At 46.3% G+C, this 25,755-nt stretch overlaps 1 protein-coding gene across 5 annotated transcripts in view; it reads left to right on the forward strand.

Annotated features, from left to right (window-relative positions):
• The window catches only part of nhsa (Nance-Horan syndrome a (congenital cataracts and dental anomalies)), a 543,376-nt gene that overhangs the window by 434,619 nt on the left and 83,002 nt on the right, over nt 1-25,755 (forward strand). For 3 of the 5 annotated variants that reach the window (XM_038802522.1, XM_038802523.1, XM_038802527.1), the window contains exons 3-4: nt 8,542-8,663; nt 23,766-23,828. In XM_038802522.1, the coding sequence (XP_038658450.1) occupies nt 8,542-8,663; nt 23,766-23,828 (185 nt within the window). Of the gene's footprint in view, nt 1-4,442; nt 4,575-8,541; nt 8,664-23,765; nt 23,829-25,755 lie in introns of those variants that run through there. The other 2 variants (XM_038802525.1, XM_038802524.1) reach the window with 2 other exon arrangements.

Here is a 25,755-nt window from a genome sequence, read left to right on the forward strand (position 1 = left end):
TTACCTGCCAATGTGGCAGCTCCTGCCCGAAGGCTCCTCCTCTCTACCCGTCCAACTCTTCCCCCCTCATCCTTTCCTCCCTGATCTGTGTAAACGGCTCCCATGGACCTCCCCACCCCCCCCCACTCAAAGACACATCCAAAACCACAGGTTACCTCCTCCAAAACATAAACACCACCACATGCGACTGGAGGGGGTGGGGCAGTTGCCCCATTACCAACTTATTACCCCGAAACATATAGTTGCCACAATGAAATCACCCCACCCGAGATGAAAGAAAACCCCCCCACACTACCTGCATCCTCCGAACTCCGTTGTCCCAACTCCTCCGACTCCCATCAAAATTCAGCTCTCCTCAGTTTATGATCTCTAAAAAGGTAATTGGCCTTCTGGGGTTTCGAAAAAATACTCCCGGCTTTCAAAAGTCACCCGCAGTTTCACCGGGTACAGCAGCCCAAACCTGATCTGCCGTCGATAAAGAGACTCCTTGGCCTTGTTGAGCCCGGTGCCTTTTCACCAGCTCCGCTCCAATGTCCTGATATATTTGGACCTTATTCCCCACCCATTTGCTGTTCCGCTTCTCCCTGGCCCACCGCAGGATCTTCTCTTTCTCCATAAACTTGCGGGGCCTCACAATCACGGTGACTCCCCCACACTTCTGCCTCAGAGACCTGTGCGCTCTATCCACCTCTGGGGACTTGTCCAGCACCAGCCCTGCCAGCATCCTCGAGACATATCTCGTAGCACTCGTGCCTTCCACACCTTCAGGCAGGCCGACAATATGCAGGTTCTGTCTTCTGGATTTATTCGCCTGCTCCTCTACATTTGCTCTTAACGACTTGCAAAGGTCCCCCAGGAAGTGACAGAGAGAGGGGAGTTGGGAGAGAGAAGGCAGCAGCAGAAGTATGCACCTGGCAGAAGGGGCTGTCCACAACACATGGTCTTCAGTTAGAGGCAGAGTTTCCTCGACATGTTTCAATACCTGTGTGTCAGGAGGCTCAGGGTGATGCCAGATGGCTGTAACCTCCTCGAACAAGTTCAGCTGCTTCACAGACCAGCTGGCTGTAGGATAAAGGATTAACAGCAGCAGCGGGGTGCAACATGGCAGGGTAGCATGGTGGTTAGCATAAATGCTTCACAGCTCCAGGGTCCCAGGTTCGATTCCCGGCTGGGTCACTGTCTGTGTGGAGTCTGCACGTCCTCCCCCTGTGTGCGTGGGTTTCCTCCGGGTGCTCCGGTTTCCTCCCACAGTCCAAAGATGTGCGGGTTAGGTGGATTGGCCATGCTAAATTGCCCGTAGTGTCCTAATAAAAGTAAGGTTAAGGGGGGGGGTTGTTGGGTTACGGGTATAGGGTGGATACGTGGGTTTGAGTAGGGTGATCATGGCTCGGCACAACATTGAGGGCCGAAGGGCCTGTTCTGTGCTGTACTGTTCTATAATATGCTAATGTATGACGTAGATGATGATGTACCACTGACACTATTCAGTCACATGTTAGGCCCTCTCTCTAAGAGAGGTTGGAATCATGCCTCAGAACTGCATGCCTGCCCTCTAACCTGTTTAGATGTAGTACGAATAAACAAGTGTTAAGCAGATACCAGAGTATGGCTACCATGTTGAAGAACCAAGTCCCATGCTTATACCCATCGCAGATCATGGCGGCAGCAAATGAGATACTGATGTAAAAAGCACATTAGTGTTATCGAAGGAAACCTTTGAAAACAGCACAAAGAAACTTCAGCAGTAGAAGGAGGCGCACTGGAGAAAGTTAACGATGACTGTACCTGGTGAGCAGACCCTCCCTCTGCTCCGCCCATTTGACTGACTCCAGGGCTGGCAGAGAAGCCAGCAGTGGGAGTTTTGGGAACGCATTTCCTGAAAGTTCCTTTCTTCAAGTAGTAGGTGCAGTAGTAGACAACGTTCCCTTAAGGCAGGATGTGTAAGTGCCTACTGTGGACTTTGGCTGCATTCTTAAAGCCTTTTTGACACCTATTTTAGCCCAAAGCAAAATTTAGTGGTTGAACGAGTATGTTTTAACTAGGGGAATTAAATGAATTATTCCGAATGGACCTATATCGCTGAGTTAGTCCTTGTGGATACAGGATGCGGAAGGACGGGCTGATCCCTGACCACATGTCCAGAATGAAAAATATCCAACTCTCTGCGGAGCAAAGATGATCTACATTTGGATCAAGCGATCGGATATGCGAGGCAGACCAAGCTTGGAGCATTTAATTGGGCTATGATTTGTGTTTTCATATGATTCCATTGACTAGATAGACCCATAGGCAGTGATGCCATCCATGCAGAAGTCAGCCAAACAAACTGAAAGGATGGGAAATCCATGCCAGCAGCCATTTTGTCATTGATGCATTTTGGTGCAAAAACTCAATGTAGACGCACAGCCCATCCAGCAGTGGGCACGGAATGTTTCTAGTATGGCAAAATTGGACCTTTCAAGAGCGAGATACTCCGGTGAAATCTTCCGGTCTTGCTGACGGAGCATCCCCACTGCAGGTTTCCCGGTGGTGTGGGGTGGATTCAGTGGGAAATCCCATTGACAGCGGCGGGGCCAGAAGATCCCACTGCTGGTCAACGGTGGGCTGCCTCCCGCCGCCGAGAAACACGCCTCGGAGAGGCCAAAGAATCTGGCCCCAGGTTTTTCTGCAAATGCTGCAATGCTAATTGAAGTTGCAGACCAGTAAGTATTTATGACTATTCCTTCCAAGAAATGTAAAGTCTAGAAAAATACAAAATTACAGCATTCCTAGGGGAAGTAGGTAGTTCTTATCCAGACTACTTGGTATTTACAAGTAGAAGTAGGACTTTGATACTACTTTAAATATTGATATTGGAGCGGACGTTAACATATAAGCAGATGACCTCGACTGGTCTCAGCCACCTCCCCCTGTGTCTGCGCCACATTAGTCAGCGCCTGGGCAATGCCGCTGAAGTTCTCAGCCATGGCCCACTGTAACTGGGCCATGCTCAGAAGCGCCACTGCAATTTCTGGGTGGCTCTCGCACATGGCTACCTGTGAGGCGGAAACCCTGTCCTGGGCCTCGGCCAGTGCCTGCACAGAATGCCCCAGGCCTTGGATGTGCTGATCTTTAGCCGCAACGCTTGCCCCCAATGCCTCCACCATGGACACCACCCATGCTGTGTTGGCTTGGGTGGCATGCATGGTCAGCACCATCTCCTGCTCCTGCATCCGGTTGGTTTCCTCCACCTGTGCCTGCAGTTACTGGATGCTCGCTGACAACCGCTCATGTAGTCCCTGGCTCTGCAACGCGATCCCCACAATTGATGGGACTGTCTGTTCCATAAGCTCAAGGCCCGTCTGGACGACAGCTAGTTCCTGGGGTCGGCCCGCTCTCCAACCATCCACCCCCTCAGGAGTTCCTACCTCCACCTGATCAGCTGGGTGGTGCGCACCCAAGAGTGTCCCAGGAACCTCTTCAGTAAAATGCCCAAACGAGATGAGTGTCTCTAGGATGATGAACGGTGTTGGAGTCATTCTCGGACCCGGGCTCCGGGGTGTCTTGGGTCTCAGGTCCATGGCTCACATCTGTGCTGCTGTCCCCATCACTGCTCGGCATCCGGGGCTCCAGCTGTGGCACTGGCTGGGGGCGGGGGACACCAGATTGACCTCCCTCATCGGCAGTAGGTCCTCCAAGACAAGACAAATGATTAGACTGCAGGGCCAGGGGAGGTTGGGGTGAGGCTGAGGGTGTGGGTGGTGTGGGGATGAGGGTGAAAGTGAGATGGTGTGGGGGGGGGAGGGGAGTTGTTGACACACATGTCGCGGGGAACCGTGACCCAGCAGGGCGTCACTTCCTCGCCCGTTGCCGATCTCCACCCGGGTGACCTCCCTTTCCTCTGGGCCACCGACCATGTCCAGGGCCCTCTGCTCAGCCATGGTGAGGGGCCGCAGGTCCAGCGGTCCCCCTCCAGTTTTATCCCACTCTCACACACTTAGTAAATTCTGGTTTCCGCCCATAGAATGTATTTACACACTTAACCTGAGTTTTCAATTCATAACTCAGCCACTCTACAGGCCACAGATGATAATTTGCTTTAACTGTGAATGCTTTGTCATACTTGCTGCTTTCAAAGGGCTAAATATGAAAGGCTGTGTGACACCGAATGTAGCAGAAATAATCAGGGGCTGCTTACAAAATAAATTCAGCCTGATGCGTGAAAGTTAAAAATCATTCGCCCTGCTCTGTGGAGAGAATGGTTTGTCTGACCAATATCATGTATTACTGCAACCTCATTATATCTCTGGTGCTGGTGCAAGCCATGATAGCTTCATTCTAAGCTGCGTCTGACTGAATCAATTCAGCATCACTTTGTCATTTTAAAGTCTTGTGTAAAACAAATAGTCTCTCTGGGCAGCGGCGTAGCCCAGTGAGCAGCTGGCAGCTTGCGGATTGGGCGCCTCAGCTCCATGCTCTGCCATAATGAACTTTCCATCAAGGCTCCTGCTGTGAGCTGTTACTGCGGTGCTGTGTTCTGCAGGAGGGAGCAGTTGGTGGGACCATGGGCCGCTATCGCAGACCTGGTGAAAGAGGTACAGTTGGCAATCAAACTTTCAGTTGAGTTTAAAAAAAAATCATTGTCTTCAATTCTAACAGGCATAATTTGTGTGTGTGCATGCATGTGCGTGTGGAGAATTAGAAACAGTTGTGATGTCAGTCGTATTATCAGTCTTTAATCGTGAATTGTAGTTAAAGTGGATTACAGTGACAATGTCTCATGCTGAGCATTTTTCTGTATTTCCCCATCTCTCTTGGTCCTCAAATACCAAGTCGGAATTAATGTTGTAAATTCATTGCTGACTGCTTGGCTGAAAGCAGGGCAGAAATCCTCTCTGGCTCTGCACAATAGGACTTTATCTAAATGATGTAGCAGTGATCGTTGGTAGTTTTTGCTCACTTTTAGTGGCCATCTTGTTGTTTTGTTCGCTGGCTTCTAGAATGGCTTATTACTTGGCTTTGTCTTGATAAAATATAAAAGCATGTTCAGTTTGCGAATCAGAGCCAGTGCTCTGCACGGTGAATATTTAGCACAAGATCTTCTTATGCATACTGCTGTGGGTGCACTTATAGACTTTGAATTAAGGGTGGCGATTGCAAGCTTTTGTGGGTTAAGTCACACTCTACTTCCCTCCACAGTTTACTGACTGCTAGCAATGTGAGAGAGTCAAATCCACGCAAGCTAACTACCCCACACCCTCGCGTCATCAGGGAGCCTCTGATGACAGGACGGGACATGGCAAAAGCATAAGTTTCATTGTGATAGGTTGCTAGATCTCGGCTGTATAATTATTTATGTATTTTAAAAGTGTTAGTAGCCAGGGCTAAATAAGTTTTCAGTTGGAAAGCAAAACGACCGCCGAGAAGCTTCTCTTTTAGGCACACAGCTTGAGAACCCGGTTTGGGACTTAGTTCCACCGCTCCTGATGCTGTGCGACACGAGGATGTAACTTGCTATTATTAACGGGTGTTAAAATAAGCAGGCTGTCATGTGGTGAAGCCGATATTGAATAAGTCAAGCCGAGAGGTATTGAAGGGATGGGCAGTTGGGAGGGAGGCACAGGTGAAGGTGGGCAAAGTTACAGAATAGAAATAGCTAATCTTGCAAGGGAAGGTTTGAAGCTCAGCTAAGGTATTAAGACGGGCACACTTTAGCTCCTTGCACCATTGAAGGTGGGGCTGGTTATAAAGAAATGGAAGCTGCATTATGTACCAGGGACTGTTTCATTTCAAGAACAGTCAGATGAGCTAGAGCACATTGAAACAGTCACCTGAGTTGTACGTGTTGTGAGTTACGGATAATGCCATTCAATATCTTGCTTATAAGCCTGCTTCCGCAAATCAGTTAATTTGTAAATCTATCCGAGCAGCGTTTTTCCTGCCTCAGTAATGTAGCTGTGAACATCCTAATTGACAGGTGACACAAGAGGGGAAAAAAAATCTTGCATTGATATTGCACCGTTCTTGACCCCAGGGATGTCAAAAACTACTTTGCCGCCAATGATGTAACTTTTGAATTGTAATATAGGAAAAGCGTCAGCCAAAGTGCAAACAGCAAGCTCCCAAAAACAGCAGTGAGGTAATGACCAGGCAGTGAGTTCTGGTTATAGTGGTTGAGGGACCAATATTGGCTGGGACACTGGATAGGGAACACCCCTTCTGTCCTTCAAAAACTGTCATGTGATCTTTTACGCCCACCCAAAAAGACATATAAAGGGCACGATTCGGGTCCATCAGAGTCGGGAAGGGATGATGTCAGTAGATCCGGGAGCGGCCTCTCCTGGGATTCCCAACAGTTGCTACGCCTCATGAGATTTAACAAGATCTCGCGAGACATCGCTATCTGGGTCCCGCTCAGACTCGCAGAGTTTATTTATTTATTTATTTAAATTTAGAGTACCCAATTCTTTTCTTTTCCCATTAAGGGGCAATCTAACGTGGCCAATTCACCTACCCTGCACATCCTTTTTGGGGTGTGGGAGTGAGATCCACACAGACACTGGAGAATGTGTAAACTCCACATGGACAGTGACCCAGGGCCAGGATCGAACACACATTCTTGGTGCCGTAAGCAGCAGTGTTAGCCACTGCGCCACTGTGCTGCCCCTTCAGAGTTAAGTGAGTTTGAAAACTCGCTTAACTCTGCTTTCATGAGATTGAGCCAGCTCCTGGATCTACCCACCTTGTCAAGGAGACCCCAGCTGGGCGCCGATTATTACTGATCCCCACAAATGGGGACCAGGCGTACCAGCAATTTGGGAATATCACAGGAGATCAGAGGCTCCTTGGTGGCTGGTATCAGGGCAGGGTGGCACACTGGCACTGCTGATGCCTCCTGGGTAACTTGGCACTGCCAGCCTGGAACCCAGGTGCCAGCCCGGCACTGCCAGAGTGCCCAGGCAACACTGCCAGGCTGGCAGTGCCAAAGTGCCCGGGTTCTATTTTTCCCATGCTGGGGATCAGGCCTGAGGGTGCCTTGCACATGTAAAGTGGAGTGCAGGGTCTCAAGGACACCCCCAACAGGTGAGTTGGGGTGTTGGGGAGGGCCGGAAGTCATGTCGGGTGGTCGAGAGATCGGGACACTATTTAAAAATGGCGTCCCCGTCTCTTCCTGTATGGAGGAGTTCAGCTCGTCGGCATCCGTGCAGGAAAATGCGGCTGAGTGCAGCCTCAGCGGGTGTTCCCTGCTGAGGCCCGAAAAAAGAATGTCGTTAGATAACAGGGTTGTTCCCAGCACTACAAGTGCCAGGAATGACCCATCTATTCTCGCCCAGAACGGACTCTTTTTTTTTTGGTTAGATCGCGCTCAATGTCTCAGTTTAACATTGCACCCGAAAGGTAGCACCTCCAACAGTATGGTACTCCATCAGCACTGCACTGGAGTATCAATTTAACTTTTGTGTTGAAGACTTTGGAGTGAAACACAAATTCCACAGGCTGGATTTAATGGAGCCCACAAGAGTGGGCTAGAAGCTGGGCAGGCCCACGGCCGCATCCCATTCCCAAAGACGGGAAAACTGACCCCCATTATGTCAGAGGTAGGAATGGGCTGGCACGGGAATTCTGTCCATTAGCTAATTAGGTTCACTAATAAGCCACTTAAAGGTCATTATCCTTAAGTGCACTGGGATTTAATAGTGGCTCAAGGATTGTCCCTAACTAGCATGGGTTTCCCATTCCTCCTGACGGCCAACCAGCATATCCCAACATGTTTGGCATGGGCTTCCAAGACGAGTACTCTTTCAAAGGCACTCAGTCCCTGATCAAGTGACCTGGCATCAGGAAGTAGGGTTCCCATTGAGACACACCACCCTACACTTGCACACCATAGCCCCCCCCCCCCCCCCCCCCCCCCCCCCCCCCCCCCCCCCCCCCCCCGGTGGGTGCATTAATGGCAACACACACCACTACCGGTGGCATTGACGGGCAATGGAGAGCTGCCAATCTCTAATTGATCAGCACCTCTCAGGGGATGCGATTTCCTTTACTGGGGTCCTAAATCACAGGAAGGGTCTGATGCTGGCCACTTAAGTGCCTGATAGGTATTCGGCATTTAATTCAATTGGGCCTCCCCGACCACAGTGATGTGGATCTCCTGCAGTTTTCCAACTGATGTGTGGGGCCCACAGTAAGAAGACTAAATCCAGCCCCACAAAACAGTAAACGTTTTAACCTGTTCTTTAGTAAGCAATTTACTGCAGCGGTGATAATTGTTGGACCTGGACCTCGCCAACTGAATGCAGCTAAGAATGAAAGATGCAACTGTGAGCTCTGAAGAGAAAGTGTCCGTTGATGTAAAATGTCCTTGAGCATTCACAGGAAAGTAAAGCGATGGCGAGCGGCTGGGCTACAGTAGGGATTGATGGCAGATTTTCAGTGTCTGGGCAAGCAGGTCTTATTTTCTTGGCTTCCTTAGTCGAGGGGCATTGTATGTCAGTTGGCAGTTTACAGGATTCAGAGATCATGTTTTAATTTTTTTTGTGTGTTCTTGTTTCATGGCAGAACATCAGAGACAGTTTGGAGAGAGAAGATTAATGAAACCCCCTTCCATGTTGCCCCCACCACTGTCATTGATTCAACACCGCAACAGACTGAGAGCCCAGAAGAAGCAGCATATCTTAACGGTAAGGCCATTTCTCCTGTCACACTTCTCTCAATTAGAGCCACTTCAGACAATATGGCATTGTGATCACACAGTACTTCATACATTGATTTATCACTGAGTGTATTGAGTGTTCTGCTGAGGATGAGCCTGCTTGGTTGGCACTGGCCATGCGGGGGTTGGATTAGATACCTGTGGAAGTACAAGTGGGTACCAGCGGTCACGGAGAGTGGACAAGGACATCCTGTTTGGAGTCTGTTGCCATGAAGTGCTGCTCTGTTGTTTGGCCTGACGTTGAAAAATGCCTGACCGCTCCCCTCTAAAAGAGCAATGCAACCATTTCTCTGTGGTGTACAGGAAACAGGAATATATATAAATTATAGAGCAGTACAAAATAACATCCAGGTTATCTATGTAGTTTTAATTAGACTTTTGATTTTGATTAGAAACTCGGGCCTAAAGCAGTGCAAGTTTATAAAAAGGATGTAATGTATACCTAGCTCAATTACTTATGTAAACAAAGTTAGTAAGAGTGGTGATTGATATGGGAGAATTAGGTTCTTAAATGAATGCCTGGACGTTATTGACCTGCACTTGCCTATTAACCAATTTGCACTCTTGGGGCAGTACTTGGGAGGATTCACGATTGAGGAGTTGGTTCCCAAAGACAAACTTGTGAGATTTGTCCTGTTTCCTCAGGGTTCCTAAACCAATATATGCATTCTGTGAATCATTTGAAATTCTTTATAATTTTTAAAAATTCGACAGTGGTGTGCCAAACAACTAATTCTCCACATCTTTCCCGAGCATGACAGCAGCTCCAAACAAAATGGTGGCCCAAGCGTAAAATGGCCACCCACCCTGCAAAGCATTAATTTAAAAAAAATTAACTCCACAAATAATGGAGGGGTATGCCATTCCTTCAATATTTATTTAAGTGCAGAGCCACTGTTGGTCAGTGAGATAGTGAACTCGAGTGTCGGCCGCATCTTATCGAGTTTTGTAATATGGTCTGCTCCTGTTTCCATGGAAACAAGCGGTTACTGTGCACCAACAGGTCTGCCTCACATGTGTTTGTCTTGAGCAGAGTATGTGCATGTAAGTGACAACCAATGTTGTCAGTACCCCTCTCCGGAGAAGCTTATATGTTGGACATTGTGGGATTGCTGGCACCGTGGTCAACTTTTAAAAAGCTGTCCTGATGAGATAGTATACTGAGGGTGGCCTTAAGGTGAATGTGAGACTTCTGCCCCCCGGGGAAAAGGACGTTCTGCCCATGAGAGCGGCTGGCCATCAGAATGGCCAGCAGCTGAGTGGCCCCAGCTGCAGAGTAGTAGCCGCAGCTGGGACTAAAGGGTAAAAAGTGATGTATGCCAGACGAAGGTAAGTCGGGGCTTTATGGGTATTGGGGAAGTGAGTTGGGCGCCAGGTTTTGGAGGTACAAAGCAGAGGGTAACATTATGGGAACAGGTGCCCCTGATGCACATTTGGCACTCAGCCCAAAGGCAGTAACACCCACCTCGCTTTTCACCTTTCCTCCGCCTTCCCCCACAGTTAAGGGCTCAAAAGGCCTAAGGGCAGACGGGCCAGATTATGCCTTATCCACTCACCATATTCATTGAATCATAGAATTTACAGTACAGAAGGAGGCTATTCAGCCCATTGAATCTGCACTGGCCCTTGGAAAGAGCACCCCACCCAAGCCCACACCTCTACCCCATCCCCATAGCGCCAACCATATTGTGAGGGACAGCTCGAGGGTGGGCAGGATGGTAATGGGCTAACTACCCATTCTATTTTACATGCCCAGCAGAGAGTCATAAAGCGCCCCGCCCCCCCGGAACCTGCCCTAAATTATCTCTCAACCTCCCTCATTTTCTGCTTCACCAATCAGGTGGCTCGGTTATTGTGGAAAATAAAGTCAGGGTGCTTTCAATATCCGGTGAACTATTCTTCCCGTCAGATTTCTGCCCGAGCATCAAAGGTCAAAATGACCCATTGCCTTGGAAAATCTCAGCATGTCTGGCAGTATCTCTGGAGAAAGAAACAGAGTTAACATTTTAAGTCCATATGACTCTTCTTCAGAGCATATTATTTTGTCCTGGACCAGCTCAGTTCAGTCTGAGACTTGAGCTTGGTTTAGCAGTGAATAGGTGAAAGAGTGGAGTTCAAATCTCATGATCTTTGAACTGAGATGTAGAGAGCCACCAACTGTACCAAGCACAACTTGACAAAACTATTTATTTCTAAGCCTAAATGCTCCATAAAGATAACACTTTTGGTCAAAGGCCACTCCCTAGAAATGGAGGTGGATATGGGAGCTGCCGTCTCCATCATCGGGGAACAAATCTTCTGACGTCTCCGGAAGGACATCTTGCTCATAAGCCTGCGAGGCACCAGGGCCAAGTTGGCCATATAAACCTTTGGGCAGCACGGTAGCACAAGTGGATAGCACTGTGGCTTCATAGCGCCAGGGTCCCAGGTTCGATTCCCCACTGGGTCACTGTCTGCAGAGTCTGCACATTCTCCCCGTGTCTGTGTGGGTTTCCTCCGGGTGCTCCAGTTTCCTCCCACAGTTCAAAGACATGCAGGTTAGGTGAATTGGCCCTGATAAATTGCCCTTAGTGACCAAAAAGAAAGGTTAGGAGGGGTTATTAGTTGCGGGAATAGGGTGGAAGTGAGGGCTTAAGTGGGTCGGTGCAGACTCAATGGGCCGAATGGCCTCCTTCTGCACTGTATATTCTATGTTCAAGACTATGGGGATCAGTATGACTCTGGTTATCTATGGGCAGCAGACGACCTAACTCCCACTCATAGTTGTATGAGGACCAGGACCAAGAGACTTGGGCAGAGTCTGGCTCCAGAGGATCACTCTGGACTGGCTACAAGTTTTTAAACTAGGAACCGTATAATGTCATTGGAAAATATCCTGAGGTATTCCAAGGAGGCCTTGGAACAAGGGAAAGATTTATGTGGACTCGATGCCCAACCCAAATATTTCACGGCCAGTCCCATACACTTTATTTACCAAAATGGAGACCAAACTTGAGCAGTTAGAGAGCCTCAGAGAACGCGACCAGTGCGGTTTGCAGAATGGGTTACTCCAGTAGTCCCCGTCCCCAAGCTCAACAAGTCGGTCCACCTTTCCGGGGACTATAAACTAACAGTTAATAAAGCTTCACGTTTAGACCAGTATCCCACACCATTCATAGAAGATCCATATGCCAAACTGACAGGTGGTCAAACCTTCACCAAACTAGATATGAGCCATGCCTACCTCCAGCTGTATTAGATGAGTCATCCAGGAAGTATGTGATGATTAACACCCATAAGGATTTATATGAATGTAACGCCTGCAATATAGGATTTAAAAGCTGCGTTGACCTGGGGAGGGGCGGAAATGAAGTTTCCTCCTGGATTAATTATCTGGGGAATCGCATGGGAGGGGCTGGTTTAGCACACTGGGCTAAATCGCTGGCTTTGAAAGCAGACCAAGGCAGGCCAGCAGCACGGGTCAATTCCCGTACCAGCCTCCCCGAACAGGTGCCGGAATGTGGCGACTAGGGGCTTTTCACAGTAACTTCATTGAAGCCTACTCGCGACAATAAGCGATTTTCATTTCATTTCATTCATTTGATGTTCGAGTTGATGAGCCAGAAGAAACCTGGCCTTCTCTCTGTCCTCATTAAAAAGTTATCCTGGAGCGTTGTAGCTAATGGGCAGCCTTGTTAATGGCCAGTATCCCAAACTGTCTGCAACTTTTTTCTGTTTGCAAATAGCTCCGAAGTAGGGTTGAGGTCCAGCTCTAAAATGGAGTCCACCAGCTCTGCTGCTCTAACCTCTTCTCCTCAGCATGTATGCTCTATATGAAATAAATTCACCCCTAAGGACAGCCTTAAGAGCCTCCCACAACCTGGGAAAATAAAAAAGTCAATGCAGGAATGCACATGGTGGACATATGAAAAAAAGGAATAGTCCCTGCCATTTGGGTGCAAAAAGCACCACAGATCTACTCATAGAACATAGAACATAGAACAGTACAGCACAGAACAGGCCCTTCGGCCCTCAATGTTGTGCCGAGCCATGATCACCCTACTCAACCCACGTATCCACCCTATACCCGTAACCCAACAACCCCCCCCCCCCCAACCTTACTTTTATTAGGACACTACAGGCAATTTAGCATGGCCAATCCACCTAACCCGCACATCTTTGGACTGTGGGAGGAAACCGGAGCACCCGGAGGAAACCCACGCACACAGGGGGAGGACGTGCAGACTCCACACAGACAGTGACCCAGCCGGGAATCGAACCTGGGACCCTGGAGCTGTGAAGCATTTATGCTAACCACCATGCTACCCTGCTGCCCCTATCCTAGCCAAGCCATAAAAGAAGACAAGGCTCTAGCCACCCAAGATGAAACAAAGGATGGAGGCTTGGAACGGTCCAATTTTGGGTCCAAAACACAGTTCAGGTCGCCTCCTAAAATAAGCTGCTGTGATCGAGGTTTGGGAGGGAAGGTAACAGAGTTATTAAAATTCACATCAACACAGAATCACAGAGAAAGACTGCCCAGAAGAGACCTTTAGCCCATTGAGTCTGCACCAAGGCATGAAAAACACATGGTCTGTCCACCTAATCCCATTTGCCAGCACTTGTTCATCCAGGTGCTTTTTAAAGGATGAGGCAATCTGCTTCTAACACCCTCCCAGGCAGTCCATTCCAGACCGTCACCACTCTGAATAAAAATAATTTTTCCTCAAATCCCCCCCTAAACCTCCTGTCCCTCACCTTGACCTTGCGTCCCTTCGTAACTGACCCTTCAACTAAGGGGAACATCTGATCCCTATCCACTCTGTCCATGCCCCTCATAATCTTGTACACATCAATCCCAGTTCGGGGCATAAACGTTGACCAGGGGTGTTCAACAGGGAGCCACGAACAATAACATATCGATCATTGGGGTCAGCTATAATCTAAGAAGAGGAGAACTGGACTCGAATTAATTAAAATTGTTGTATTCTTGGCCCTGCCATTGAAACTGAAATGAAAAACCTGCCCAGCCCAATTTTTATGTCGCCTGATCTGATCCTTGATTCGTAAATGGGTTTCCTGCAAAAAGACAATATCAGAGTTTAGGCTTTTTGAGATGAGTGAAGCGAAGCACTGGACCACTTTACAGGGCCATTCAAACACCCAGGTATATTGGAGGTCTCCCACCATCCCTCAAACCAGAGTCAGCTGTTCCAAAGAGAAGTATTAAAGAAGGACGCACCCAAGATAAAGCAAGAAGATCCACCCAAGATGGCCACCCAGCCAAGTCAGATGACTCCGATTTACCCAGTTGAGGGGGCAGGCCTACCCCCCCACACCCACTCCTTTTCCTCGGATTGATAAGACATAAAACCCTGGCCCACGTGAGGGCAAGGCACAGGAGACCCTTCAGGGAGTAGGGGGTGTAAATAGTAAGTAGAATAAATCAAAACTTTCTCATAGTCATCGCTTCTGGGTGGTCGCTTGCCTGAAATTTTACACTGCGACACGGTGACGCTTCTCATGGTTTGAGGCATGGAGACTTGCAGCATTATCAAAAGTTTAACTTTTCCCAACTCACCTGACATCCGCCAGTTTTTAAGATAAAGATAGATAGTTTTTTGAAGAATAAAGGGATTAAGGGTTATGGTGCTGAGTCCACAAAAGATCAGTCATGATCTCATTGAATGGCGGAGCAGGCTCGAGGAGCCAGATGGCCTACTCCTGCTCCTAGTTCTTATGTTTTGATGTTCATCGCCAAAGATTTTATGAGAGTTTCAGCCATTAGTGGAGCGGTTGGGGGGGCAGCACGGTGGCGCAGTGGTTAGCATTGCTCCCTCACGGCACCGATCCCAGGTTCGATCCCGGCTCTGGGTCACTGTCCGTGTGGAGTTTGCACATTCTCCCCGTGTTTGCATGAGTTTCACCCCCACATGCCAAAGATTTGCAAGTTAGGTGGATTGGCCAAGCTAAATTGCCCCTTAATTGGAAAAAATTAATTGGGTACTCTAAATTTATGAAAAAAAAGAAAAATTAGAGGAATGGTTGGAGAAGACGTATGGACCAATGCCTCCCTTGGGTATCTCGGGTAAGAGAGAATTCTGCACAGCCGAATTTCAGGATTTTTTTTCCTGAAAAGTTAAAGACCCATGGCTCCAGGAAAAAGGGTAAAGCAGTCAGGTTTCCAGCGGGAGTCGCCTCATGCACATCCTCCCCTCATGTCACGCCACTGGAAGTCTTCTTTAAAGATTCACTGGATACCGTGACCAGTCAGCAGTGTGAGCAGCAAGTAGGTAGCAACAAAGGGGTGCGTTTAAATCCACATGCTGCAGCAATAACAATCGGAACCAGGCCATTCCGATCCCGAGGGATACACCCCGAGTCCACGGACTAGGCACCAAGTTGTTCCCAGTAACTACACCGGCCTGGGCAGCCATCCCCCAGCAAGCACTGTAGCACAGTGAGCAACATGGTAGCACAGTGGTTAAGCACTGTTGCTTTACAGCTCCAGGGTCCCAGGTTCGATTCCGGCTTGGGTCACTGTCTGTGCAGAGTCTGCACATTCTCCCCGTGTCTGCATGGGTTTCCTCCGGGTGCTCTGGTTTCCTCCCACAGTCCACAGGTGTGTGGGTTAGGTGGATTGGCCTTGTTAAATTGTCCCTTATTGTCCAGAAGGTTAGCTGGGGTTAGGATGAAGGCATGGATCGAGGTGGGGTGCTCTTTCATTTGGCCTATCGAGTCCATACTGACCACCTTCTGCACTGTAACGATTCTAATGATCTTAAAATCCATGCAAATGACAGTTTTGCACTGACCCCCCCCCCCCCCAAACTGGGGGATGCGAACTTCCATAATGCCGCCAGCGAGGGACTGGAGCACGGCGATGGAATCGGCACCTGCCGCAAATCGTGATTTTTCCATTGCGCGGCCAATCGTAATTCTCACTGCCGGCATCGCGAAACAGAGAATTTAGCAAAAAATCTCCTGTACTTCCAACCTCCCGCATTTACTCGTGCTCAAGTCTGATGGCCGACTTGAAGTTCGTGAGATGTTCTACATCATTGGCGCTGCTTTATCCATGCAGGTTGTTGTACTGCCTGGGCAGGAAGGAAAAACAATCAACTCTGAACTCTTATCTGCTGGATAATGTGTATGCCTGGAGGGCTGATAAAGATAGAATTAGGTTCAACTATGATGTCTTCCACTCTTGCCTTCAAACCGAATGGCCTGACAGCACTCATACTTGGGCAAAGTATTAAAACAGCTGCCAAGGATTCGCATCAGTCATCACCTTCTGACGGAGGAGACTAGGTGTAAATTAATACAGATGAAAGGTTTTCTGTACTCCTGATGAAGAATCATGGGGAATTCCACGCCCAATAAAATGGGGAGAAAGAGCTACACAGAATTTACCAGTGAATGCAATGTGAAAGTTTGTGGCTTCCAGTCGATCTGTTTAATAGATGTTTGACATCGCTAGACATGCATGGGTTAATGAGAAAGGCTGAATGGAGTAAATATCATGGAGTAAATAAAGAAATTTAATGTCACTAATGCTGATACCAATCTGCTCAGTACTTATGAAAACACATTAATTTGTCAGCAGAGAGCTGAAATCACAGGTTCCAAATGTTATGAGAACCTTTGAGATGGATCTTCTTAGCCAGGATGAAACAGTGATTTTACCCCAGGTAAACCAACCTGAATGAAGAGATCAGAAGGGCCTTCAGGAAGTAATTATCAAATGTTAATAGTAGTATACTAGCATATTAATATAATGCCAGCCACATCATAAAAATATTGTAACCGCATGTCAGGATGCATTTGGAACCATAAAGTAGGCAAGGCGATCAGAGGTTAGATCAGTTGTTGTTTCAATAAAGTTCATTGGTCAATGCAAGTGTCAATTGAAGAAGGCAATTTGGGCATTTTAGATATTCAATATTACACTGCAACCAGTTTAAAAACTAGATCCATTATTTACTGGAGGAGTTACAGAGTTACGCAAGTTACACGGTTCTGACTGTGGAAAACAAGTTGCCAATTGTAACGGATATTACAAGGACACACTGTCTCTGAGGGGCCAGCTTTCAGGCACAAAAACTGCAAGTGTTAAATCTCAAGGTCTGTTCTACAATGTGGGACAGTGTACCATTTTCTATGCCTCCAGTGTGTCTGCTGAGTATGGCAGGACGGGGTGATGGATAGCACCCATGCCTCGAGAAGAGCCATTAAAAAGCAGAGAGGAAGATGATTGATAGTTACACCCCAGATATCGGACCACCAATATCACTAATTTCAAGACAACATACGTGCCTTTGTAATGATTGGATGTGGACCTTTGATCGGATTGGTTAATTATTCTCATATACAATGCATGATACAACCTTAATCGATGGTCATGATTGGACATAGATGGATAATTAGTAACAAATGATTAGTATATGCTAATTTGTTGTAACCGAATCTCGAAGGATAACTGTCTGAACAATTCTTGAATCTGGGCTCTCTGGCGTCCCAATTTGGAATACCAATAGCTCTTGCTATAACTTGTAATAAAGGACTAGTTTTTTTACTCCAAGAGTCTTTGTCTGGTTTCTCGTGAGTGGAAGAGAGAAATACACTTTTCTCTGTAACACAACAAAGAAAACCTTTTAATTACAGAATAACGGGTGATAAATTAAGCTCTGTAACATCCAATCTTGGGCAGTACAAGTACGAGTGCCATTAGGGATCCAAAATGGCATCTTTGGCACCCAGGCAGGCGTCCGATGCAAAGCACACTCCATTTTGGTGAAAAAGTTAGCGGCACTCAGAGTTAACATCTGCCTTAAGATGTTAAGACTAAGCAGATCACGACATTAATCTATGTGTATTACTGATTTAATGCCAGTACTGCCATTTTGAATCTCCATGCTCCAGCAGATGTTCTCTCAGACTTTCAAGGCTGACACACGGGGCTATTTAAAGCATCATCCATAACGTACAGATTAGTTTGCTGGTTGATTTCCTCTATCTGGTGCTACAATTGTAGACATTTTTGGTGTTTATAGGTGTTTGAAGTTTCAAAAGTCTGGTGTGACTGAAGTATTCAAGACTTCTGGACAAATTACCTCCCAGCCAAGGGCAGGGCGTGACTGAGCAGATGTTACAAAGAGCAAGACGAGTTGCTAGAAGGGGAGGCAGTGGAAGCAGAGAGCGCGATTCTGCCAAAAGAAAACAAAGTCCCATATTGAGCGCGTTTAGCCAAGAAACACATGGCTATTCAATGCAACCTGCATTGTATAAGAGGCCTGGACGCGAGCCGTGTGGCCGAGACCACAGATAACAGGGTTTTGTACATTGGGGAGCTCCCTTTGCCAAAACTCCCCAGTATAGCTGGCACTGCCGAGGCCAGGGTGCTCAGGTGGTACTAACAGTGCCAGACACCACCCTGCCAAAAGGGCATGCAGCTGGGGGACCTCCGATCCCCTGGGCGACCCCAAGAGTGCTGTTCCCTCTGGCGACCAGTATTGAACTGTTGCTTGACGTCTCAGAGGCGAACGGAATGAATCCTAAAGTCTCGGGTGCCTCGGGAATCTGCACATTAGAGTCAGACCAGCTTTCTCGCTCTAATATGCAGATTTGTCAAAAGGTGATCCTGCCCACACTCGGCGGGATTTACATTGCAAAGTCCTGCGGATCGCGTTGGATCCCGCGAGGCATTGGAAGCTGGGTAGATCCCAGGAGCAGGATCTCTCGGTGCCCAGTGTCTTTGCATATTTTTAAGGCAGAGCTGAAGTTGCAATCAGATCAGCCACAATCCTATTCATTGGCAGAAGAGGCTTGAGAGGCTGAGTGGCCTATTCCTGTTCCTAATTTGTATGTTTGTATGAAGAAGAGGGGAAGAAGGCTCGCAGCAAGAGGCCATATTTTCCCATATTGTTCAGGGAACAATTCTCCTACCTGAATCTCAGCGAGGAAGAGTGTGTGAGAGGTCTGCCCTTTACTGAGAAGGCCCTTACTCAAACCTGCCAACCACAGCCTTGGAACAGGGCAAGGGTCGCATTGCCAGTGTTTGTGAAGTTGACCATGGAGATGAACCTTTTATGTATCTGGCTTCTTCCAGGCAGGAGCTGAAGATATTGCACGATTTGCACTACCCTCTAAGAAAAGTCACAGCAATTCTCTATTTTAAGAGTTCACCTCCTCTTGCTTGAGTTAAGCAGACAAAGTGTGTACATGGCTTCACTAGGATTGCAGGCTTCCCCATGGTGCAGGGTGCCATCGACTACACATGTGTATTATTTTGCAGGTGGCGCAGGTCAACTCTGCAATAAACTGGAATCAAAAGGGGCTTCACTCCCTCAATGTCCTGATGCTGTGTGACCATCGGAAAAGAATCATGCAGGTCCATGCATCGTATCCTGGCAGGAGAGACAACACCTTCATTCTGCGCCAGTCCACTGTGGAAGCTAAATTGCAAAGCAAAGGGTGGCTACTGGGCAACAAGGGCTCTCAACTGCCAATATGGCTCATGGCTCATGACTCCAGTTCACACCCAACTGCATGCAGGCAGCAGGCATATATTGAGAGCAGCCCATTGGCACAATGAAGAAACAAAACAAAAATAGGAAGCGCATATTTCCAGTTCCTGCAGTTTGTAAACCAGAAAACAATGTGAGATGGGAAGGATGTGGGATGTGAAAAAGAGGACTAGGTGTGAGGATACTGTGGTTTCAGTCTTGCTACTGGGCACAGCCTCAGCAATGGACACTTAAATAATGGCCAATATTTTCTTTTCATTGGGTGTGCCTGTTCCCCTCTGGCTGTGGAATACCTTCTCCTGTGGGAAGTGTGTCATTGAGTGTCATGCAATATGTTTGACTGTCACGGTTGAATAGCTGGTCAGTGTAGTGCCACCCTGGTGAATGAACCTGAATGACAGCCATTGCAATGTAAATTGAGGCCGTGTTCATATTTCACCTGCACTCGTAAATCTGCAATCAGCAAGTATTGTCGGCTAGCTTTTGCAGCCAACACCCCGGAGACTTGCCTGTGGGCCGGCACAGTGTCCAGGGCCGCTGATTGTGGCTAGGTCCCAACCAGCAAATGGAATCAAGAGTGTAAGGGTCCTTCTTGTTGATTCCCTTATTCCCATTTCTTTTACTTTGTGGTTAACATTTTGATCCATGGACATTTAATGGACATATACCTTTAAGTCGAGCAGAGGAAGTGAGGAACTCAAAAGTTGCAAAATAGTACACTCTGCTATTGTAGATTCAGATTTTGAATAGAAAAACTCAGATTTCTGGCAGGGGAGAGATCGGAAGGATTTGGTTCAGTTGGTTGTCTGGTGGTCAGTGAATTGGCCAAAGGCCGTATTCTGTCTGGTGACAGATGGTGATTGGGTCTAAGTGGAATGGTTTTCAGAGGACCAGGAAGGGATAGTCAGGTCTTGGACATTGAATGAAGAGGCTGTGAGTTGCTGCCTCTTTCTATCTCTCAATTCAGAAATACTGCCTATCTGCTGTTTTCAGAACCCGCAGAGAAGTTTTTGAGCCGTGATTTGTCACAAACCCCAAGCCTCCACTGCGTACTCCAAAAGCTCTGCCCGCTTCACGGCAGGATCAGGCGTGAAAGCGATTCCTTTCCTTTGTCCTTTCTGTGCAGTCGCTTAGCAACATAATGCGTGTTGCTGTGCAATGCTGTTGGTGTGATCGCAAGGGGACTATTCTTCACAAGTGAAGCACAGGGATTGCTGTTCAAATAAGAGAGATCAGAAACATTTCAGTTGCAAGCTCACATTTGCAAGCCTTTGGAATTTGTTAAAAACCCTATTTGATTTGATGCCCAATTTCCACAACAGGATGATTAATTCTGACCCAGGCATTGCTTTAACGAGCATAGAATGTGTGTCCCTGAGCACTGTAATATCCTAATCACGAAAAAGATTTTGCCCTACTATTCCCAATTCTGCTTGTTAAGTTCCAGTTGCCAACAAATTAAAATTGAAAGTTTGCATAATAACACTACATTAATGCCGGTGAAGTTATTCCATTGATCAGCACAGTGATCAGAGGGAAACCACAGTGTAGTGCTTCTGACTCGCACATTATTTCTCTTCCATTCATACTTGCATCGAAGTACGTGATCTGTACTTGGCCATATTGAATGTTTTTTTAAAAAATTTTGTCAGTACCCATCCAACCCAAATTCAGAAACAATTTATAAATCCTAAACTACAGAATACATGTAGCAGTTTGCTGGAACTTTCCCTTCTTAACAAGCTCTACAAATTCACAGCACAGGGATTAGTGGAAGTCATTTGCATTCATTGGTATCTTAGCTGGATGAGTTCATGCATAGTGGTGGTGGCATGCAACAGGGAGATTGAAGGCAGAGATTGCCAGCAAATCATTTAGGATCTTTTATCAGCTCTGTGAGGCTGTAGTGTACAGATATTTATTATTATCCTGTAGACAAGGCAAGACATTTCTTTGGCAGAACAGATGTCTGGCAGATTTTGTTGGTTCTCCACACTAATTAATTAACTTGTTTTTTTTAAAGCAAATTGGAATAGCTATTCATTAATGTAGTGGATTGTACATATAACGGGTATAAAACATATTAATCACCAATACATTATTATGACAGATTTTCATGCAAACGTTTGCTGTTCTTTCATTGCTGGAGCAATGTGAAAATCGTCTGTCGCGGCTCTTTGCTAGCTTTAGTATTGATACAGGGTCACCATTGTCTTGCAAATTCTGTCCATCACTCTCAGGGTTTCTCTTTGAATCCCGCCTTTCCCTTAGCAATGCTATGTTTGCCGATTTAACATCTAAAAGTCTGATTGGCATTTTGCCACCTACCATTGCAAGGCACAGACCATTGTATAAAGTTGTTCTGAAAAGAACACACTTCGGTAGTGTTAAAATGTGACCATCACCGAGTCCTGGCTTCAACAAGCCAGCTGATTTTAACAGGGAAAGATGTGAGTGTCAGGCAGGGAACATCACCGAGTGTTTCATTTTTCAAATCACCAAACCGAGGAAAATATATATGTAGGTTCCCACCAACTTGTGAGAGGGAAACCTTCTGAGAAGGATAGTGACAATGGTTCACTGACATATGTAGGAACAATGTCACTTTTGAGCAGCTGTAATCCAACTGAGAAGTTTATATCTGGCAGCATAAATTATGAAAGGGGATGGGACTATAAAGAGTCTTCAGAGGGTTTATTTAGTGGCACTTTTGATTTTGGGCAATTGGATTTTAAAATATAACAAAAACCTGTTTCTGCCTTGATTTAATTTCTTCAAAGGCAAATCAGTTAGTGATCTGAATGGACACCTGTTTCTACGGCTCCCATATAATATTAAATTAACGTTCCAAGCTATCACATAAGAAAAATGATTATTGGGGCTGGACGAGTCTGAATTTAGCTTTGCCGTAGCTGGTACATCTGATACCTAATCGCATTACCTGCCTTTACCCCATTTCAATTTACCTGCCACACCTTCCCTTCATTCACAATAAGGCGGTGCAGAACAGATGCATCTAACTTTCTTAGGCTATTGTAATAATCAAGACTTTTGAATAAATTCCATTGGTTCGGTTAATGCCTATTGAATGTTGGGCAACTTTTGTTTTTATTCACTGGGGGGGGGGGGGGGGGGGGGAACTTGGTTTGTGCTCAGCTAAGTGTGGAACGCAAAGGTTCTGATAATGTCCTGTGGTATGGATGACGGTAGTTCATCACAATGAAAGGATAACATTTCCTGTGGGCCGGAGGAATTTCCACGGCGATTAATCAGTCAGCTATTGCTAACCACCAGACTCGGATGGGGAACTGATGAATTCTGTGCTTTGAGGCTCAGAAGATAAACTCTCTTGGGCCTCAAACTTCAGAGCGTTGAATGGTTTCTTGCCTACCTCAGACGCCAGGGGCACAACTGCCTTGGGTTAAAATCAAGACTATAATTCTGAACAATTTGATTGTCTATAAGATTGCCTTGAGCTCCATCTGTCTGTGTAATTGAATAAATTAGGTAAAATTATAGCATCCTTGCTAAAATTGTAAAACTAGAAGCAAATTTAGTTCCCATTACAGAAGTGTGAGAGAAATGATGAACTTCAATAGATGGAACTTGGCTTCTGAAACTACTAAACCCATTAAAACATGATTCACAATTGCAATAGATTGATGAAAGAGTCATGGCTGTCTAAGATTTGGGTTTCATTTCGACCTGTACCTCTAAACTGTAGTGCATATTCTCTTCCTATTGTTCTGCAGGGTTCATACTTGTTCGCATTCACACACTTATTAGCACAGTAAAACTAGCAACTTAATTTTCAAATCAATCACACAATCTTAAAGTCAGTCGTAACATTTTGAGTTATCAAATGCTACGTGAATGCTACCCAGATTGAATGAAAAATGCAGGGGAAATAGAGGGTAGCGGGGGGGAATCACATTGAGATATTTATGAGCGGAATGCACAAGGTCTTGTTGCAGCATCCCTACTGCTGGAGCAGAAGCTCTGGGTTCGAGTCCAGCGCCGGGACTTGTTGGCTATGGAACAAGGGTTTATAACATGGTTCAAGGGGCTGATATTCAGCTCGCGAATCCTTCCACCACTTTCCCCCATGGGAGAAACAGTGTGGGGATGAGATATGCTTCTTTAAAAAAAAGGTGGAATGCATGGATTTCAAACAAACTGTTTTTCTCATCCTTCCCCAATCTAATCCAACCAAAATCTTTAACCAAGGGGTGAGCCTAATCCTATTATTGTGCAGTGCTGTTAAAACTTCAATGTATGTGGTTGTTAGTACTGTGTGATCTACAATGAATGACTTTAAAAAAAGATTGAAATTTTGCACAACTCAAAAACTTAATAATAATAAAAATCTAATTGATTATTTCAGAAGATGCTGTATAAAGAGCTTCAAAAGTCAATGAGAATATTCCTTGTTGATATATTGCTTTTCATGGATTTGTGTTTCCAGTTAGTTCTTTCAGATATTCATTCTTATTTTGTCTTTCGTATTTGTTGAGATATTTGTGTTTATTTTGGTTTTAATAGTTCACTGGCTGTTTTGTTTGTAGTTTCACAGCATTCGTTCATCCTCTCCCACTGAATGTTGCCAAATGACCCCCTGGAGTAGAAAGGTACTGGACTACACCTCAAGCATTAGCCCTGCTCTCTGCCAGTCCTTACTCTGTAGCTTATAATTCTATCCTTAACCTTAACTGCAATCATTGTTTCTCTCTTAACATTTTCTGAATTCTCAAATACTGGCTTGTCTGCGCAATATTTGAACTTCATATTAAAATGGATATGTCAGCATCACATTTCAACACAGGTCCCTCTTCTAATTCACTTAAATCTAGAAATTACCATTAATAGTATTTGTGGGCAATGGGTTAATGTATTGGCATGACATTCTTTTTAATGCTGACATTTGTTTTGCATGCATTAATGCCCCTACTTAAGTCAAGAATAGTCATTGGTAAGCATTCATTCGCTGTACCAACAGAAAGTAAAATTCTAGGTTTTAAATTATTTTTATATTGTAGAATATATAAATCTGACTTTCATACATATATATATATATATATATATATATATATATATACACAAATATAAACATGCAGACATGTATGTGTATTAGAAAAATACTATGGCCTATATCTTTATGTATTGTGGAGGATTCTTTATCAGAAAGATGTAAAATGTAAGCTGATGAGGACATATGAAAGGTTTGGTATACGAGCTCTGCAATATATTGTCAAGCCATGAAAATAAAGTTCTCTGAGATTAAAGAACAAAAACCAGCCATAAAAGATGTGCTTGACTTCCGGTGGTGACAGGTAGGTGGAGGTCGCATGTTGAATGGCTCCCCCTAGAGTTCTCATTTTTTGGCCTTTTTCACCGTTTTATATGAGCTGTCTTCAGTACAGTTGTGAGAATTAGGGAATGTTGAAATCCCGATGAAAGAATGCGGCACGAAGAGGAAGGAGCAACTAGTCCGCCAGTGGGCCTGAGTTCAGTGTGGAATTCTGTGGGAGGAATGATGGTGTGAGCAAGCTCGTTGGGTGGGGGTGCGCCCATTACAATGGACACGCTGGCGAAGGTGATGGCGGTGGAGTTTGAGCGGCGGTTTGCTAAGTGTATTTGGGAAGGAGATGATGGGAACGCTCAAACAGCTGGTGGAGGATATGCTGTCCCCGACAAAGGGGACTCTTGGAAAGACGTCAGAGACGGTGCATGAGCATGGTGAGGTGTTGAAGGGGTGGAGGAGGCATTGTTGTGGCACAATGAACAGCTCTCCTCGATGGGAGAGGGGCTGAAGAAGGTGGAGGAAAACAATAAAGGGCTGAGAGCCAAAGTCGAGGACCTGGAGGACAGGTCACGGCGCAGAATCTTTGGATTGTGGGACTACCTGAGGGGCTGGAGGGCCCGAACCTGACAGAATACCTTTCGGGGATGTTCACTAAGTTGTTGTGGGAGGAGGAGAACACTTCCCTCTTTGAGCTGGATGAGGCTCATCGGTCACACTGGCCGAAGTCAATGATGAATTATTCACCAAGAGCTGTGATAGTCTGTTTTCACAGCTATCAGATGATGGAGAGGGTCTTGAGATGGGTAGCACAGTGGTTAGCAATGTTGCTTCACAGTACCTGGGTCCCAGCTTCGATTGTCGCTTGGGTCACTGTGCGGAGTCTGCACATTCTCCCTGTGTCTGCGTGGGCTTCCTCGGGGTGCTCCGGTTTCCTCCAAGAAGTCCAGAATGACGTGCTGTTAGGCCATTTCTGAATTCTCCCTCCGTGTACCCAAACAGGCACCGGAATATGGTGACTAAGGGCTTTTCACAGTAACTTCATTGCAGTGTTAATGTTAGCCTACCTGTGATAAAGATTATTATTATAAGAATTGGGAGGTGAGGTGAAAAGGCAGTGGCATTCGTATATACCAGGACGTCACGGTGGAGCTGGCAAGAAGGCGGGCGACCTTTAATAAAGCAAAAGCTGCGCTGTACAAGAGTGATGTGGGATTCAGGTGGTCTACCCGGCAAAGTTAGGTATAACTCCAAGG

The sequence above is a fragment of the Scyliorhinus canicula genome, chromosome 7 (genome assembly GCF_902713615.1).
Source record: "Scyliorhinus canicula chromosome 7, sScyCan1.1, whole genome shotgun sequence".
Taxonomy (NCBI): Eukaryota; Metazoa; Chordata; class Chondrichthyes; order Carcharhiniformes; family Scyliorhinidae; genus Scyliorhinus; species Scyliorhinus canicula.